Source organism: Rhinopithecus roxellana, chromosome 13 (genome assembly GCF_007565055.1).
Source record: "Rhinopithecus roxellana isolate Shanxi Qingling chromosome 13, ASM756505v1, whole genome shotgun sequence".
In the NCBI taxonomy this organism is placed as follows: domain Eukaryota; kingdom Metazoa; phylum Chordata; class Mammalia; order Primates; family Cercopithecidae; genus Rhinopithecus; species Rhinopithecus roxellana.
In genome coordinates, this window is record NC_044561.1 from 49,790,133 (window position 1) to 49,807,654 (window position 17,522).

General features: G+C 45.1%; 1 protein-coding gene, 1 long non-coding RNA gene and 1 pseudogene across 6 annotated transcripts in view; 1 reads left to right on the plus strand and 2 right to left on the minus strand.

Annotated features, from left to right (window-relative positions):
• Nucleotides 1–42: 42 nt before the first annotated feature.
• Nucleotides 43–17,522, minus strand: part of RCAN1 (regulator of calcineurin 1) — a 97,938-nt gene continuing 80,458 nt past the window's right edge. For 2 of the 4 annotated variants that reach the window (XM_010358869.2, XM_030914951.1), the window contains exons 2-4: nucleotides 7,138–7,311; nucleotides 5,122–5,281; nucleotides 43–1,813 (exon numbers count right to left, since the gene is read on the minus strand). In XM_010358869.2, coding sequence (XP_010357171.1) covers nucleotides 1,641–1,813; nucleotides 5,122–5,281; nucleotides 7,138–7,311 — 507 coding nt within the window. In that variant the 3' untranslated portion in view covers nucleotides 43–1,640. Of the gene's footprint in view, nucleotides 1,814–5,121; nucleotides 5,282–7,137; nucleotides 7,312–10,020; nucleotides 10,158–10,262; nucleotides 11,181–17,522 lie in introns of those variants that run through there. The other 2 variants (XM_010358870.2, XM_030914952.1) reach the window with 2 other exon arrangements.
• LOC115892779 lies at nucleotides 1,464–4,748 on the plus strand. Its single transcript, XR_004052689.1, has 2 exons — nucleotides 1,464–1,601; nucleotides 4,115–4,748. It is a non-coding gene; the product is annotated as an uncharacterized LOC115892779 (long non-coding RNA).
• On the minus strand, nucleotides 7,819–9,201 carry LOC115892778 (annotated as a pseudogene). Its single transcript, XR_004052688.1, has one exon. The product of XR_004052688.1 is annotated as an uncharacterized LOC115892778 (transcript).

The following is a 17,522-nucleotide window of genomic DNA, read 5'->3' on the forward strand; positions in this document are numbered from 1 at the left end:
AAAGGTTCACAGATCTATTCTAGAAATAAAATGACAAACAACTTTTCTGTAAGGAGCATACTGTGCCCATTTATTATAGAATGCAGTTAAAAAAAATATTTTGAAGTTAGCCTCTCCAGTTTAAAAGCACTTAACTAGAAACACTTGGACAGCGATGCAATGGTTTCTCCCAAACAGGCTCCCTTTTACCAAGTACCGTAAACAGGGTTTGAGAACGTTCAATCGATTTCTTGATATGAACAATCAAAGCATTTAATGCAAACATATTGGTTTCTCAAAGAAAAAACCATCTTCCAAATTGCCAAAGCATGCATTGTTACTTGGCATTAGGTATTTCAAAATGACAAACTTTGTTATGGTATTGTAAGGCCAAAATATAATCCCTATTTACCAGACATACACATTACAACTAGAAAAAAGTTACAAATGTTAACCTAGTATAACAATTCCATCAGGAATTAACGGGGAAAGGCACTGCATCCCTCTCATATCGCCACAGATCTACTATCCACTTGACATGCTTTGAATTCAAGTCCTGTTAGACATGGGAACAGCTTTTTCTACAACATACGATTCACAGGTAGGTTAATATATCTTAGTCTCCCATCGCCACACTTTTCACCCAAGTGTACAACGGGCATGAATATATGCTATCAGCTTTATTTACAAGTGTATCTTGATGTCTTAGTGGGGTAAAAAACCAACTATCTCAGCCAACAGTTTCCCAAAAAGGTTTTGGCTATGATTCATGTATAGAAACCACCACATAAAAGAAATAACAGAAACTGAGGTCCAACCCCAAACACCTCAACTAAAATTTCTCACCCACTAAAAGTTGGCAGTGAAACTGCTATTCTGTGAATTGTATAAGCTAAACTCTACAGAGGAATTTCAGATCAACTTCTTTTGCAAAAGCACAAGTTATACGTTGCACAGCTGAGGATGCTGAGTGAATGTATTCCAGGAGAGTTCTGCAAGCGAGTGCTGTTGCAAAGAGAGTCGAGAATCCGAGAATCTGGGAAAGGTGATACATTTTCCAAACACTTTCCTGGCTTCCCAAAAGAAGTAAAACAACAATGGTTTAACTTTATATACGAACAGAGGTTAGTCTTGAAAATCAGTAATATACATGCACAAACATGAGAACATGAGGGAAGAAAGGAAACGCTACAATTTCCACATTGCATTGCTGCTGTTTTCACAACCTCTCTGCACTAGACGGCTTCCTGTGGTACCTCTTCCTACCAGTAGAGAGTGGCCCTGTAGGCTGCTTAGAAACAGGAAGCTCTCTCCTGAGCCCACTGATCAACCTGCCCTTGGCACAGACAGAACCTACCAGAAAAGAACAAGTACAAAACACTATCATTATCGGTTTTCTCAAGACAGTCCCAAATGTCCTTGTGCGATCACCACAAACTCAGTAATTGGCCCAAGTCATTCCCGGGTGCCATGAACAGTAACTGGTGTGCAGCATTAGAACAAGGGGACACAGCCTTGATTCTCTTCTGAGCAACATGAACTGGGATTTCTGCCACCCCAATCTCGGCTGCCACCTCTGAAGAAGTCGTGACCAGCCACCTCCACAGTAAAAGATTCCTCCCGTGAGTATGATTTGGAATGCGTCCTCGTCGCGTGCCAGTTCAGCTGAGGTGGATCGGCGTGTACTCTGGCCTCCTGGTCTGGATAATTTTTGGCTTGGGTCTCTTCATTCTTTCCATTTCCTCTTCTTCCTCCTTCTCTTGATCACTCTCACATACATGGACCACCACGCTGGGAGTGGTATCAGTCGCTGCATGCAATTCATACTTTTCCCCTAAGGAAAGAAAATAACTGTAGGGTCACTCCAGCAAGTCCTTGGGAGTCAAAAGGCAAACATAAAAGAGCATTCAGGGCTCTGCTGGGCCAGCTGCTCGTGACCATTCGATTGGGCTGAGAGACACAGCCAGATATATTTTGGGTTTGTATTTCTTTGCTAGCTTATTCAGAAAAACAGGTATTTCCACTGTGCATGGCTCTGTTTTTAGTCAAACATCCTGGGAGTCCAGGCACATGAAAAGTATAGAAGGAATTTTTCTAGTGATACTTCGCATTTTCTAGATATGCTTCGCATGTCCACCAGACACCTAGACTACCCAGAGAACTCCCCTTCTGTCAGCATTTCCTCAAGTGTGAATGTGAGAAACTTCGGTTCAGGAAAAAGATGGATGAAGAAGCGCATTTGGAAACAAAATTCTGGGCCTCCCTCGTGGGGCTCCTGTTTGAGGGTCGCAGTGCACGCCCAGGAAGGGAGTCATGGGAGGCCCTGCAGCAGGCGCAGGGGTGGCTGCACGGAGCCAGGTGCTCTGGAAACGTTTTTGACCTCGGCATCTTTTCCTTAGAACAACTTCTAATCCCCGGGACCAGGAGTGCCCTGCTGTTTTGTGTCAGCCTGAGTTCTACCAGGTTGGCCAATTTCAGGCCACTCTGGTCCAGCAAGGGTAGGGTGAGCTTTCTGCAACTGAAAAACCCAGCAATGTAGAAAAAAGGGGCTGGGGCCTCCCATTGGGGTGCCGCTCTGGCCACAGGAAGTGTGCATCTCTGGTGCTCGTGAAGGCAGCTCTGAGCCTGGCTCCTTAGTACCCAGGGCTCATAGGCACTTTATTCTGCTTCCCTGTGCACCTCAGTTCCCTTCTCAGTAAAGGAGATGGTAAAGGTACTGACTTCATGGAGCTAACAGCATAGGTGAGTGCCCGAGGCACTGAGAACCCGGCTCACCACATGCTTGTCCAACCCACGTCACCTAGAAAGATGTTTAAGAATTGAGGCTCCATTGTTACTGGTGTGATGCTGGGCAGGGGTCTGAAATAGGGGCAGGAGGTTTGCTTCAACCTGCTACACCCACAGGGTGTGGCCTCATGGTGAGTTTTCCTCCAGGGCTGTGTGCTTGGGATTTCTTTTCTTTTCTCTTTTCTTTTCTTTTCTTTTCTTTTCTTTTCTTTTCTTTTCTTTTCTTTTCTTCTCTCTCTCTCTTTCTCTCTCTCTCTCTTTCTTTCTTTGTTTTTTTTTTGAGACAGAATCTCACTCTGTTGCCCAGGCTGCAGTGCAGTGACAAGATCTCGGCTCACTGCAACCTCCGCCTCCCATGTTCAAGTGATTCTCCTGCCTCAGCATCCCAAGTAGCTGGGACTACAGGCGCATGACGCCATACTCAGCTAATTTTTGTATTTTTAGTAGAGACAGGGTTTCACCATGTTGGCCAGGATGGTCTTGATCTCCTGACCTCATGATCCACCTGCCTCAGCCTTCCAAAGTGCTGGGATTATAGGCGTGAGCCACCCGGCCTGGCCTGTGCTTGGGATTTATTTGCAGTTTGGCTAAGCGAGGAGGCACCTCACCAACCACTGTGTGCCCATCACATGACTGATTTCCAACAGGCAAGAGTGGCCCAGCAGAGCTTCCTACCTCCAGCCACACTGGTTATTCCTCTAAACTTGGAAGATACTTTTACTTATAAGGAAGGTGGTGGTCTTTTCTCTATCACACGTGGGACTGAAATGTTATTATAACTGCACTGAAAAAGGTAAAGGAGCTTCAGCTCTCTGAGAGACAGAATTCAGGCATGGGAGGTCAGATGGATTGCTGAAAATGCTGGTTAGAGCCTCTTACAAATCTATCTCTTTGCAAGTCTCTTATCTACCTACTAATCAGCCAAAATCCAGAAAGCTCAGGGTTTAGGACCATAATTTGCAAAATCTCCGCAATCCCGTTGGTTGAAAAGCACAGGTGAAATATGAAATCTCACTCAAGCTCACTATTAAGTGAACCAAGGACAAACTGATTTTATTACATCTATTTCCTAAAAAGCCTTCTCCAATAAGCCCTCGGTGAAGGAAGTGGTAGATTCTGGAGTATGAAGAATTTTTATTAACAGCATTTGCCACACCTCTTTGCAAGTGGAGACCCTGTTTCCTCCCATCCCTAACCTAGGGGAAGACTCCACACCCTCAGCCATGCTCATGCCCCTGGCCAGGAGCTGCTGTAGGGGGGGCACACACTTCCTCAGAATGGCCATTTCTGATCTTGACCTTCACGCCGCAATTAGCAGTAAGTAATGTGACTCTTGCTTTTCCCACAGAGGGAATTTCCGTTTGGGCAATGTTTTCAGAAATGTAATCTTTTCAATATGAAACTGCTGATGGTCCAAGAAAACAAAACCCTCAACCCAAGGGAACATCAGATTGCTGGTCAAGGAGAAACGAGGAGCTGATGGTCTCAGCATTTATTCGACTTGCTCCATGGACAGAGCAGGAGAAGGCTCAAACCTCTTCACCCCAGGACTCTCCCTCACACCTGCCTCCTCACCCAAACCCTAGTGGACAGGACAGGAACCACCACCATTTTATGGTTTTCAAAAAACCTGCATTGAACACTGTGAGCCAGGCGCTGATTGAAGCGCCTTTCACTCCATGATCTCATCTACTGCTTGCAAGTCCACCAGGTAAGGCCCACATTTTGGACAAAGAGCCTGAGGAACCTACCCACTCCCCGCAGTGCTCACACTTTTGTCCCTCCAGAGGACGGGAACCTCCTCTTTCTTTGGCAAGCCCTGTAGGGGACCAGCCCATGGGCCCTGGGGTAGGGCAGCCAGGCTGCGGCCCTTCCCTCACCATGGCCTATGGTTCTCCTTCCCTTTTCCTTTAAGAAGGCCAGGTGAGAATCACAGGAAAGGGTGAATTTACCTTGATTAAAAATAACATTTCTTAAAGGGGGCATCGATTTTCCCTTTCCAAAGTCCAATCACTTATCCCTATCTGGAGCGACAGGACCTGGGGCCGGGGCTCAGGTCTCCCATGCAGGCTGTGCTCAGTGGACACAAGAATGGATTCCTGGGACACTGTGGGGGGTTGGGGGGGGCGTGATGCAGGGTCCCCACGATCAGCCCCAGTCTAACATTGCAGGTGGCGCCAAGAGGCAGGCATGCTCCCAGCACAAGGGATCGTGGTGCAGAAGAATACAGAGAAGCTCACAAAACACGCCTGCATGGGCTCAGGAGAGCTACGGGGTAGTGGGGGTACTGCTTCCCAGTGGAGGGGAGCAGCTGTGTCTCCCCCTGCCTCCCTCCCACTCGAGGGCCCTGCTCACCTGGCCCCAGCTTGGAGATGGCATATAAGAGATCATAGTTTATGACTGGGGTCGCATCTTCCACTTGTTTCCATCCCACCGGCGGAGAGGCGGGAGGGGAGATCAGAAACTGCTTGTCTGGATTTGGTGGAGCCAGGTGTGAGCTTCCTATGTGTAAGGTCTGAGGGGAGAAAATAAGCACAGGTCAGTTGTTGCCAGGGAAGAACTGCAGTGAGGCAATAGCACCTAACGCCAGCTTCCAGGAGATGGGCGGGTCAATGTCCAGGCGTCAGGACAGGTGTGATTCCAGGACCAATTGTAAGATGGTCTGTAACGGGGAGGGCAAAAGGACATCTGAACTCTGCTTATGGCGCAGACAGGATGACAGCCCCCTCCCAGGGCTGTGGGAGTCACAGGCACAGGGACTGCAAATAATTACCCTTGACCTAGATGGACAGAAGATCAGCAGAGGTGACTTCAGTATACATGGAAAATTAAAGTCACTGTCACTAGGGTCAGGAGGGCTCTTGGAATCAATTTCTCCCCGCTCCTCACACCACAGAGGCACACTCTGAAAGTCCAAAGCCTAAGCGACAGTTCTGAGAGGACACAGCTTCTCAGGGACAGGGATCCAGGGCTCCACCTGCCCCTAGGGTTCCCCACCCAGCAGCGGCCCTGTGACTCCCTCCCGGGGACTCCAGATCAGATGCCAGAAAAAAAAAAAGCCACCTCCCAGAAGACTTTAAAAAATAACAATAAGGAACAATAACCTATGATCCTAGTTTGGTTTTAGAAATGCTGACCAGTGATGAGAGGGCTGTCCAGAGAGCTCTTACATATATCGCAAGCTGCGCGGTGTAGGTTTTCTCCGCACTTCCAGATTGCCCTCCCCAAGTTTTCACAACGAATATTCATTGTTTTACAATCAGAAAAGGTCAGAGTAGTAGTAAGTAATTATTTGCATAAAATCTCATCCAGTGCAGAAAGGAGTGTACTCACAGAGGAAGCCCTAGGCACCCAAGGTCAAAGCTCGGCCTATGCCTCCCAGGGCAGAAAGGTCGGGGGTGCAGCGGGCACCCCAAATGCTTTATTTATATTTGAAGGGCCCAGCAAGTTCCCTGTCCTCACTTTGGGGAAGAAAAGACACTTTGACTCTCTGGGATGGAGTCAGATGAGCTTCCTCCCTCTGTGGGAAGCCTTTGGACAGGGTCCTCTCCCATCCCAGCAAGATATGTGTGTGGGGGGGTGCTCAGAGCCTGAGGGGGACTCGCTTTACTGCGGAGCCGCATTCTAGAAGCTCTTCCCCTTCCCTGACAATCTGTCAGCCCCTAAGGACATCAGATGGAACTCTGGGAGCTGCCTTGAAGGTGGGTCACCTGTCCTAAGTGCCCCAGAGGAGGGTCAAAATGGTAGCGGGCAGGAGAAAAAGCAAGCCCAACCCCAGCTACCCCTCTCCCTACCGTGGGTACCCTGGGGCTGGGAACCTTGCCAACTGGAGGGTTTCTTAGCATCTGCGCCCAGTCTGGTTATCCCCTATTTTCCTTCCAAGCCAGACCTAGCAGTCCTGGGCTGATTTGCAGGCATCTTCTGCAGACTCCTCTTTCTCTGCTGAGTGCCCCCAGCACCACATGAGCTGGGAACCACTCTGGTCTGCTCAGTCTGGAGTGGGTCGTTAGCTCTAACCCTGGAGCAAATCCATGGAAACCTGCTGTGCAAATCTTAGGGTATTTGCATAGCCACGCCCACCCTGCTGCACCCTGCAAGCTCCCCAGTGAACAGGGAAGGCTTTCTTTCCCCCATCATTATCAACCCAGGAAGGTCAGGGGCAATTCCTAACATTGCTTTCAAATGCACCTTGATATCTTCTTAAAACAAGTGAGGCACTGAACATTCCGATTAGGAATTTTGCCTTTCTGTTCATCTAAGATAAAGTCTTAGAGTTTCCGGTCAGCATACAACATAAGTGACATACAAGATGCTTTATAAAAGGGAGTGAGGGAGGAGGGAGAAGCATGCATAGCAACGAACCCAACTCACCTGAGCAAAATATAACTTCATTTCCTTTCCCAGAAACTCAGTCTTATGCAGCTGGAGCCTGGCATCTGCTGCGGAGAAGGGGTTGCTGAAGTTTATTCTGACTCGTTTGAAGCTCTTAAAATACTGAAAGGTGATATCCTTGTCATACGTCCTAAAGAGGGACTCAAATTTGGCCTGAAAAATAACAATAAAAATAAAAGGAGTTGAAATTTACCTGCATATGACCCTTGACTAGATGATGTCATTACATTTTTTTTTTTTTTTTTTGAGACAGAATCTTGCTGTGTCACCCAGGCTGGAGTGCAGTGGCGTAATCTTGGCTCACTGCAACCTCTGCCTCCCAGGTTCAAGTGATTCTCCTGCCTCAGCCTCCAGAGTAGCTGGGGTTACAGGTGCCTGCCAGCACACCTGGCTAATTTTTGTATTTTTAGTAGAGACAGGGTTTTGTCATGTTGGCCAAGCTGGTCTCGAACTCCTGACCTCAGGTGATCCGCCCACCTTGGCCTCCCAAAGTGCTGGGATTACAGGCGTGAGCCACTGTGCCTAGTCTCCTCAATACATTTCTTACTGAGGAAGTGGATCATCAATCCTTTCAAGAACTCCTAACTTCTTAGAGAAAAGCCTTTCCCCTCTTAGGGGACTATGGCCTTTTAGTCCTAATGCAGATATTTTACAAGAAGGTAAGAAGGTATGATTTACTACATTCATCTAATCAGCAGAACAATTGCCAATACATAGACACTACTATGGTAACAAACTTTTTAAAAAAGTAGAATGAGCATTTTCCAGGGAGGTATAGTTTGGTAATGTTCCCAATGTTTCTCTGTCCTATGACCTTCCCCCGCTTACCCCCCTATATTTCTCTGTCCTATAGCCTTTCCCTGCTAGCCAACTCCAATCCCGCCATTCAGCTCAGGGCAATGTTGTATATATGAAGTATTTCTTTAAGGCTTAAAAACACTGCAGCTAATTTGAAAAAAAAAGAAATACTTGAAAAATAACAATGTTGAAAGTAAGTTTTGCATTTCTTAGAATCAGTAGTTTTTAAAAATTTCCACGCTCGCTTTTATCTCAAGTCTGTTACTTTTTAACTCTCTAAAATGATACTGGTTTAAAAATTAATGTTCTGCAAATGGACTGTTTTCTGCATTCTGGCTTTCATGTCTATGCACACCTCGCTCTGGTGCCATAGGGCTAGTGAGAATTAGGAGATGTCATGAGCTCTTAGAATGCAAAGCCCAAGGTGGGGGATTCCAAGCTTAGGTTGCTCAGGGGAGAGCCCCCTGGGCTGGGTCCTGGAGTGTGGATGTCAGTGGGGGCAGATGGGGGCCACTGCAACTCCTCGGAGAGGGAGTTTAACTGGTGGACAGTCAAAGCTCCAAATGGGCTTCTAGTCCCCGGGTTCTGTGAATCTTTTTACCAGGCAAAAACACTTAGGACAGTTTGTGGCAGCCTGTGTGAAAGGCAGAAGGGGCTGGCCAGGAAGAAGGCGACGGCACGGGGCGTGGATGGTAGGCAGCGCGAGCAGAGCTCACTGAGGACCTTGGAGAACCTATGGAAGGCAGTGTTTCTGCAGCGGCAGCGAGAATTCGGGATAAGAGAGGAGAGTGTCTTCAGGAATGTTCACTGCTGGCAAGCTCGGGGAGGCATGGGTGGATGGTGCCTGCTCCACTTGGGGCTGGGGCTGCGGGTAGGAAGGAACAGGGTAGCCGGTCCCTGCCAGGCAGGTCGTTAAGGGGCAGTCGGAACAACCTACGACCTTGCTCTCCTTGCATTCCCTGGCTTTTTCTTCAGTTTATGAACATTTCTGCGACTTTCCCACAAGGGATCCTGCAGAGGCACGTGCGAAGGAATGCGGAGCTGGCGGACAGTGGAGTTCATCTGGCCGCCTCTCACTCTTTTCCCCACCTCTCTTGAGCACTGGCAAGTTTCTGGCAAAACTGTGTCTTCGTACATTTGGAATTTTGTATGACCTCATCAACAGGCACTGTGACCCACTGTTTAGTTTTGAAGTTATGATTCAGAATTTGGGAGAGATGACTTTGAAGAATATTTTAGAATACAGGTTCAGGGCTTAGGACCAGAACAAAAGAGAACTCACATTATCTTTAAAATCTAGATTACTATGATGCCATTCTCTTATAAATTAATCTTATTTGTTCCAATAACTGATATCCAATTATTATAGCTTTTGGATGGCATCTCTATTTCACTTAAAAAAAATAGTGATTTTACTCACATAAGGCTAATGCTAAGTGCACTCACTTTGTAGGACTTTAAAAACATAGAATGTGCTCTGCGATCTAGTCCAAACACTATGGTGCCAGATCATAAGCATTATATACAATTATGGACTTACATTTGATTTTAAAAAAGAAACCTTCGCATGTCCCAATATGGCTTTGGGTATAAAGCATATAACACCACCATGCACAAATACCACCTCTCAAATAGAACATACAGCATTCACTCCCATACGACATTATTAAAGTTCAATTAGATAGCTGGGTAGCTGCTGATGAAAAAACTTAATATTTTAGTCAAATGAAGAAGAAAAGTATGCTGATTAAAATATATTAATCCCTATCAAAGAGAGCTGTTGCCCAGGAGGCACACTGATCTCACACTTAATTTCTCCAGTTTTATTATTTGCTCTGGCTGCATTTTCTCTCATTAGAGAAATCTAGGCGCTTGAGGCCAGGCCCTTGTAATTACTACAAACATACAAATATCTTTATAACATTTATTTCCCAAGACGATATGAAATTATTCGCAACACTGGCTGTAAAAGTAAAACACTATTCACTGTCAGAAGAGGCCAGTTTCTGAAAAGTTCACTTATAACATACACAGAATGAAAAACACACGATGCCCAGCTCTCACCTTCCTAGTTAGTTGGTTCAGGGACCTGGATGTTGTCAAATATTGAGATCTTTAGAAACTCCTTCCTCAGTTAATTCCTCAGGCAACAGCTTTTGATTTTCAAGGCTCAAAAGACTTTGGATTTCTTTCAAAACCCCCAAACCCACAAGACAGCCACATTCCCCCAAGTATTTCAGTTAGTAGTCCCAATTAGCATAATGCTTTGAAAACTAAAGAAAATCACGTTACATTAGAAGCCTTACCCTGGTTTCACTTTCGCTGAAGATATCACTGTTTGCCACACAGGCAATCAGGGAGCTAAAACTGTAGTTAAAGTTTCTAAAATGCATCTTGCTTTCTTACAGTGAAAGTGCTAGGGACCCACGCAGTCAAGCCCCTAGTGAGATTCCTTTCCAAGAGGCTGTAGGTTCCTTCTTGAGCCGGTGCTTATAAAGCAGTGAGGACCAGCCCCCACTCCCTGGGAAAAAAAAAAAAAAAGCGCAGCTTCCACAGCATCCTGTTTGGACAGCAAATTCCTGAGTCAAGTCCTGCATGCTTGCAGGCAGACAGGGACAAAGTGTAAGTTTCTACTGGAAAGAGGTGACGTCAACACCTTAGTCATTTTCCCTATGCTAATTAACTTTGCTTTGGGAGAATGGAAAAAACAGCTGAGGTTTGCTTCGCAGCTGCTTTATCAACCCCTCTTGCAGCATAGTTTCCACTGGTAGTAATTCCATTCAGCTACTCAGACAACACGCTCCTCGGCCGAATGGGACGACCCTTCTTAAGATGGAAAATGTTACAAAAGAAAAAGGATGGAGGTCTGTGGCAGTAAACAGCAATTAGACTGTAGGGAAATTTCAAGGCTTTGGGAAACCTGGAAACCAAAGTCCGGGTGACATACTTGATCCCTGGAATTTCCTGAAAACCTCAATCAAAGTTTCACTTTGGGGTAATAGAGAAAACATTTTGAAATCTGTCTCGGTCAATAAAAATTTTAAAGGAAAAAAAGAGGAATCATTTTGAAATGTTGTTAAATTTTTTTTTCCAATGATATTTTATTGGATGAATGTCCCAATTTCTACTTGTATCCCACAGTGGAATGGAGCAAAGAGAACCTAAAACACTCCTAGGATTTTCATTTGAAAACTTTATTATTATAATTTGAGAACTAGGAATATGCAACACTTTGATCATTTTCAAAGCACTACTGAATTCCGGCAAGGGATACAAAAACACTTTAGAGAACCTAGCCTTTGAAACTGAGCTAAGAAGCATTAACCCATTTATGCCAGAAGTTGCAATTTTTTGAATTTTTGCCATCAGACCTTGGTGATGACCTTAAGCAGTAGGATATAAATAACTCTCACATGCTTAGTGTTCCAATAATGGAACACTAGGCATAAATGGGTTAAAAGGTCCTGCTTAAAGACTCATAAACTAAATGTTAAAAGAAAAAGGAAAGGAAGAAGAAATGGAAAGAATGTACACTATAATTGAAAGGGAAGATGCAGGAAAGATGCCTGGTTTGGAGAAGTGCACTGGGATGCAAGACTGACTCTAGTTCTTTCAAAAGGTTGCAACTCTTGAACCTTCTAAGTATTTTGCCAGTTTAGATCCCTAAGGCAGCCTGAGTCCTATGTTCTTCTCACTCTCTCCAATTTTGTTATCACCTAAAAGCACTCAAGTTAAGCTTTCTCTAATTTAGGGGCACACAGGGATAGCTCTCAAGCTTCCAGAAGTTAAATGGAATGCTGCCATTCACATTTAAAAATTAACATCAAAGAATCATTAAAGTCAGCCAATAATTTAAAATACATGCAAGAGGAAAAAATAAAGGAGGGCATTTAGCCTTCCAAAAAAGGAAAAGCAAAGTCCTCTTGGATGAGTGAACGTTGCTTAATTTCAACGCACTGTGCCTTGCTGCCAACTGTAGAGTTATGTAAGAAACCAGTTACGGTGTCTGCTTTGCCAAATTACCCATAACACCCAACCTGAAAAGACATAAAGGCATGTATTCCAAAAAAGTGTAGAATACTGAACAGTGCAACATGCATCAAACACCAAGGGGAAGTGGTCATCCTGGAGGAGGCTTCGAGAGGGAGCGTGTGTGCTTGCAGTGCTGCATTTTCAGTACAGGGAGCCTTTGTCTGTCCAGCGGGCGCACATGAAGATTGTGGTGGTGGGCAGGAGAGGCTAAGGGGAAACAGAGGTGGGGGCAGCAGACACAGTCCTGCATTCCACTCCTCTCGAGGGGCTTGGAACTTCTCTGATGTTCCCTCCCCATCTCCAACTCTTGTCTCCCCCTTTTCTCTTCTCCTGGCATGCACCTGGGCAAATTTCATTAAAAGGCAATCAGAAGAGACAGAAGAGGCTAATTTAGACACAAGAGACTAATTTCACTGTCCTCCTTTTTCCTTTAAAATCACAACACAAAGTTCCAGCTCAATTTTGTGGGCAAATCTCAAACATCTCTGTTCATCTGAGACAACAGTATGGGCTCACCCAAATTTACAATTTTGATTTTGTTATATGGATGGAAAAAAAAGAAGAACAGTGAGGTATTTGAAGATTGTTCAACTGTCTTTGCTCATAGAAATGATAAATCTTTCACTAGATTGCCCCCAAACACGTAATTCTGTATCTGCCTTTGAATTGATTGGTTCTATCTACCTGAATTGAATTTAGTAAATTTGAGCATTTCTATTTTTATATCAGGAGTAAGAGCTGGTCAAAATGGTGGCTGGCATTTTGTAGGGAGGCTGGAATGCATGTTCTCTGGCAAACAAACAAACAAACAAACAAACACTGGTTCACAAATTGTACCAGAGCCCTGGAACAGGGGGAGGGCACTTAGGATCTGCCACCTTGGTTTTCCTTGGCTAAAATCTAAGAGGTATGGAGCAGATTTGAGTTTCCAAAGTGCGTCTTGTTGAGTAGCAGGAATCCTCAGTGGCACTTGGACACTCTGGTTGGCCAATAGGGCAAAGCACAGGGTTTCCTGGGACACCCGTCCCTGTAACCATAGGTAAGACTGCCTTATGCTCATGTCAATGCCTCCTCATCTGCTCATCTGACAATTCTTGCTAAGAAAGGCTGTCTTTGACTGCATGTCTATTATATGTGAACTTGGATTTCTAAAGGTCCTATGCAAATGAATTTACTTTATAAATAGTGATTCTCCCCAGTGAGAATAAAAATGGATCCAAAGCAAGTATTTAAAAAGCTGACTTTCCTACTTGTATATTCCTTGTGGTTTTGGAGGCAAGTATATTCCTCATTCTTGCTTGCTGGTTGAATGTGAGTGATCTGAAGAAAGCACTGCCTACAGCAAGACCTCTGATACGTTTTGGCTGTGTCCCCACCAAAATCTCAACTTGAATTGTATCTCCCAGAATTCCTTCGTGTTGTGGGAGGGATCCTGGGGGAGGTAATTGAATCATGGTGGTGGGGGGGGAGGGCAGCCTTTCCTGTGCTATTCTCGTGATAGTGAATAAGTCTCATGAGAGCTGATGGGTTTATCAGGTTTTCACTTTTGCTCTCTCATCATTTTCCCTTGCTGCCACCACGTAAGAAGTGTCTTTTACCTTCTGCCATGATTCTGAGGCCTCCCCAGCCATGTGGAACTGTAAGTCCAATTAAACCTCTTTTTCTTCCCAGTCTTGGGTATGTCTTTATCAGCGGCGTGAAAATGCACTAATACAGTCTCATTAGAGCTCTTGAGAAGCATTCTAAAAACTGCACTCACCATGATAAAACTGAACCCAGAAGTTAAAGTAAATGAATGCTTTAGTCAACTCAAAGCTTTAGATGCTTTGCATTTCTTCCATTCACACCATAAAAATCATAAATGAGTCTCTTTAACCTGCATTTGCCTCCTCTGGCTCCAAACAGTTAGAGCATGTTTCCATTAGGAAGTTTCTATTTTCAGTGAGGAAAAATTAAGGTTTATGATGAATTCCATCATTCCCATTACAGCATTCTGAAAGCATCATTAGGATGACTTCAGCACATCCATTATTAACTCTAAGGAGCTGACAACTGCACCAAGAATGTGCCCCCTGTGAAGCTGTCTACAACATGAACTGACCAAAGACAGAAACTGAGTTTTGACTTCCAACACTGAGCATAAAATGAGGCAACTTGCAAAGGCTCTCTTGTGAATGAAAATGACAACAATTACATTTTCTTTTAGTTTTCTGCTTCTACAATAGTGAAATAGTTTTTGTTTTTGTTTTTGTTTTTTTTTTTTTTGAGACTGTTTTGCTCTTGTCGCCCAGGCTGGAGTGCAGTGGCATGATCTCGGCTCACTGCAACCTCTGCCTCCTGGGTTCAAGTCAGTCTCCCAAGTAGTTGGGATTACCGGCATCTGCCATCATGCCCAGCTAACTTTTGTATTTTTAGTAGAGATGGGGTTTCACCATGTTGGTCAAGCTGGTCTCAAACTCCTGACCTCATGATCCACATGCCTCAACCTCCCAAAGTGGTAAAATAGTTTTACTGTTACTTCATATGTGTAACTGTTCCCTATAGAATGTGCAGCATTGTTCCCCAGGCTAAGTTACCATACAAAAAAACAAAAACAAAAACAAAACCGCAAGGGTTTGCTCTCTTCCTCATCTTTACCACTCTGAGGTCTAAAAGGCATTATTAACTAAGGAGAGGGTACTTGTTCTCAACTTGTAAGAGGGATGAATATCACATTCAGAGTTGTGGAGAGGATTGCTCTAGTGATGGAGGCAAAGTGCCTAGCACAATGCCCGAAACACAGGTGGTGGCTAAAGCATGTCAGCTGCCTTTCTATTTCCCATTTCATCTATAAAGATATTGAGGTTCAGAGTGGCACACTACGTTTAGGAGAGCCGGAACTCACTCTGGGCTTTTGATTGCAGATTCCACGCTTGTTCCAAGGAACTATGCCCGCCTAGTGCCAACGTCCTGTGGTACTGTAGCTCATTTTCCCATCTCTCTGGATGGTCCAGGGCACCTTGAATGTCCTCCTACATGCCCTGCAGGTCCACAGAAAGTCCTCTGGTTCTCTATCCCATCCTTCACCTTGCATAGCGCTACAGGCAGCCCTCAGCAACTGTAATACCCTCCTAACTGGCCTCGCTTGGCCCATGTCTTACCGCTCCAACCTAGTGTGCGATTCTGACACATAAAAATCCCTGATGCTGACCAAGCTCAGTCATGTTCCTCTCCCGCTGCATAAACTTCAGTGATAAGCACCATTCCTGCGGTGGCCCAGGCAGACTGTTCAAGGTTGTCTTGTTTCTTTCTTGTCACATATCCTGCCAGTGCTGCTCTCATCTTTATGCTCCTCCAAGGACAAATGGCTTATGTGCCTCACAACACCTCCCCTCTTCTCTTCCCTGAGTCTCTGCTCTTGCTCTCCCTCTCCCTGGATTATTCCTCCTTCTCCCCTTTCTTTTCCTTCTTTATTTTAAGATTGAGCGCAGGCACGTCGTTCTCCAGGAAGCGAACCATGACCCCCTGTGTTAAAATATATACATATTATTTAATGATGCCTGCTGAAGCCCGACAAGGCAGACTTTATTCAGGAAAGCCACGATGGGTATAGAGACCACCGCAACCAGGTCTTACAGTGGGGGTTGGGGGCAGGGGTAGATTGAGCTCAACTCCGAATACAGCATGGCAAGTGGGAATTTATGGCCAAGGAGCAGTGTCAGGGTCAGTGGTGGAAAATTACTAAGAGGAAGCTTCGGGATAAAGAAGACTCTGGCTAAACTGACCTAATAGGATTCTTCCTGAAGACAGGCCCGGGTGATCAGATATCACCTGGGGGATGGTAGAAGATGAAGAACCCAATCAGATATTAAGGGTGGGGGTGCTCCTGTTAAACTGATTTTGCGGGATTCTTTGCCAAAACTGGGTTTTGTAAGGAAGTGCACAGGTGAGCCTAGGAAAAGGTTCAGAAGCCTGACCCAAGTTTGGCCAAGCAAAAAATTTTTGTCACCCCCAACCCACTCATGCACCCTTGTCCAAGGTTTGTTTAGCACTCTCCAAACTTCCTACGTCTGTCTCTAGCATCGTGCTCACTTCAGCAGGTGACCACCTATATGGTGATACTCTGGTTCTAAACTGTGAACCTCCTGATGGTTGAGCCACATCTTACTCCACTTGATAGTCCTGGTGCTAGTGCAAAATAGTCTCAAAAATGCCAGCTAAAGAAACAAACGGATGTCTTTCTTCCTGTCACTGTCATCCGTGGTTCTGCTTTGATCACATAGAACTAAACACTAGTTCCTCTTTGACACAAGAGTCATTCATACATTTGACAACAGATGTCATCTCATTCACATATCCATTCATTTGATCAGCAAATACTGAATAGCCTTTTACATGACAGGTATGACTGTAGACACTCTAGAAAAGAATAGATAAATGAAGTGTAAACCCTGCCACAAAGATGAGCAGAACTTTGGATAGTTTTCCTGGATCGTACCTTCTCCACTGTAAATTCCAACCCCCACTGCCCACCTGATCAGTCTCATTTAAATAAATATTTTTATAATTTGATAACACCGTCATATGATAAAAAATAAAATACACTTTTTTCTTTTTTTTTTTGAGATGGAGTCTCGCTCTGTTGCCCAGGCTGGAGTGCAGTGGTGCGATCTCGGCTCACTGCAAGCTCTACCTCCCGGGTTCACGCCATTCTCCTGCCTCAGCCTCCGGAGTAGCTGGGACTACAGGCGCCCACCACCATGCCCAGCTAATTTTTTGTATTTTTAGTAGAGACAGGGTTTCACCATGTTAACCAGGATGGTCTCAATCTCCTGGCCTCATGATCTGCCCGCCTCAGTCTCCCAAAGTGCTGGGATTACAGGCATGAGCCACCGCACCAGGCCTTATAGGATGCACTGAGAAAGCTATTCCTACCTCTGTCCCTGTCCACTCCATTCTCCCTCTGCCTGTTAGGTGTAACCTCATCGTTTTAAACACATTTTTATTATTTTGGGGTTTCTTTATCAAATAAAAGCAGTTATGATTTTATTTCCCCCACTTTAAATAAATAAAAGGTAATATGCCATATTTAAACAAAACAAACCTTCAATGACTTCCCTTTGCTCCTGAAGTTGAACCTGAGCCTTCTGGTTCATATTCATTCATGCATCCCTCCATTTATTCATTCATTTGTTTAAACACTGTTCTAGGTACTAGGAATTCAAATATGAACAAAACAGACAAAACTCCCTGCCCTCTTGGAGCTTACATTCCAGAAGGGGAAAAAAGACACAAAACAAGATAGATGGGTACAATCCACAGTATGTTTAGACAGCCTTGAGTGTGGGCAACAGAGCAGTGTGGAGGGAAAGAAAGGATGGAAAAGTGGTGAAAGCAAGCCTGGCCAGGGAAAGCATCCTTGAGAAGGGGACATGTGAGTGCATGAGGACCTGAAGCAGGCAGGGGAGTGAACTGTGGGATGCTGGGGAACAGCATTCTGGTCCAGGGAACTAGGTGTTGAGGCCTTGAGGCAGGAGAATCTGGCATGCTGCAAG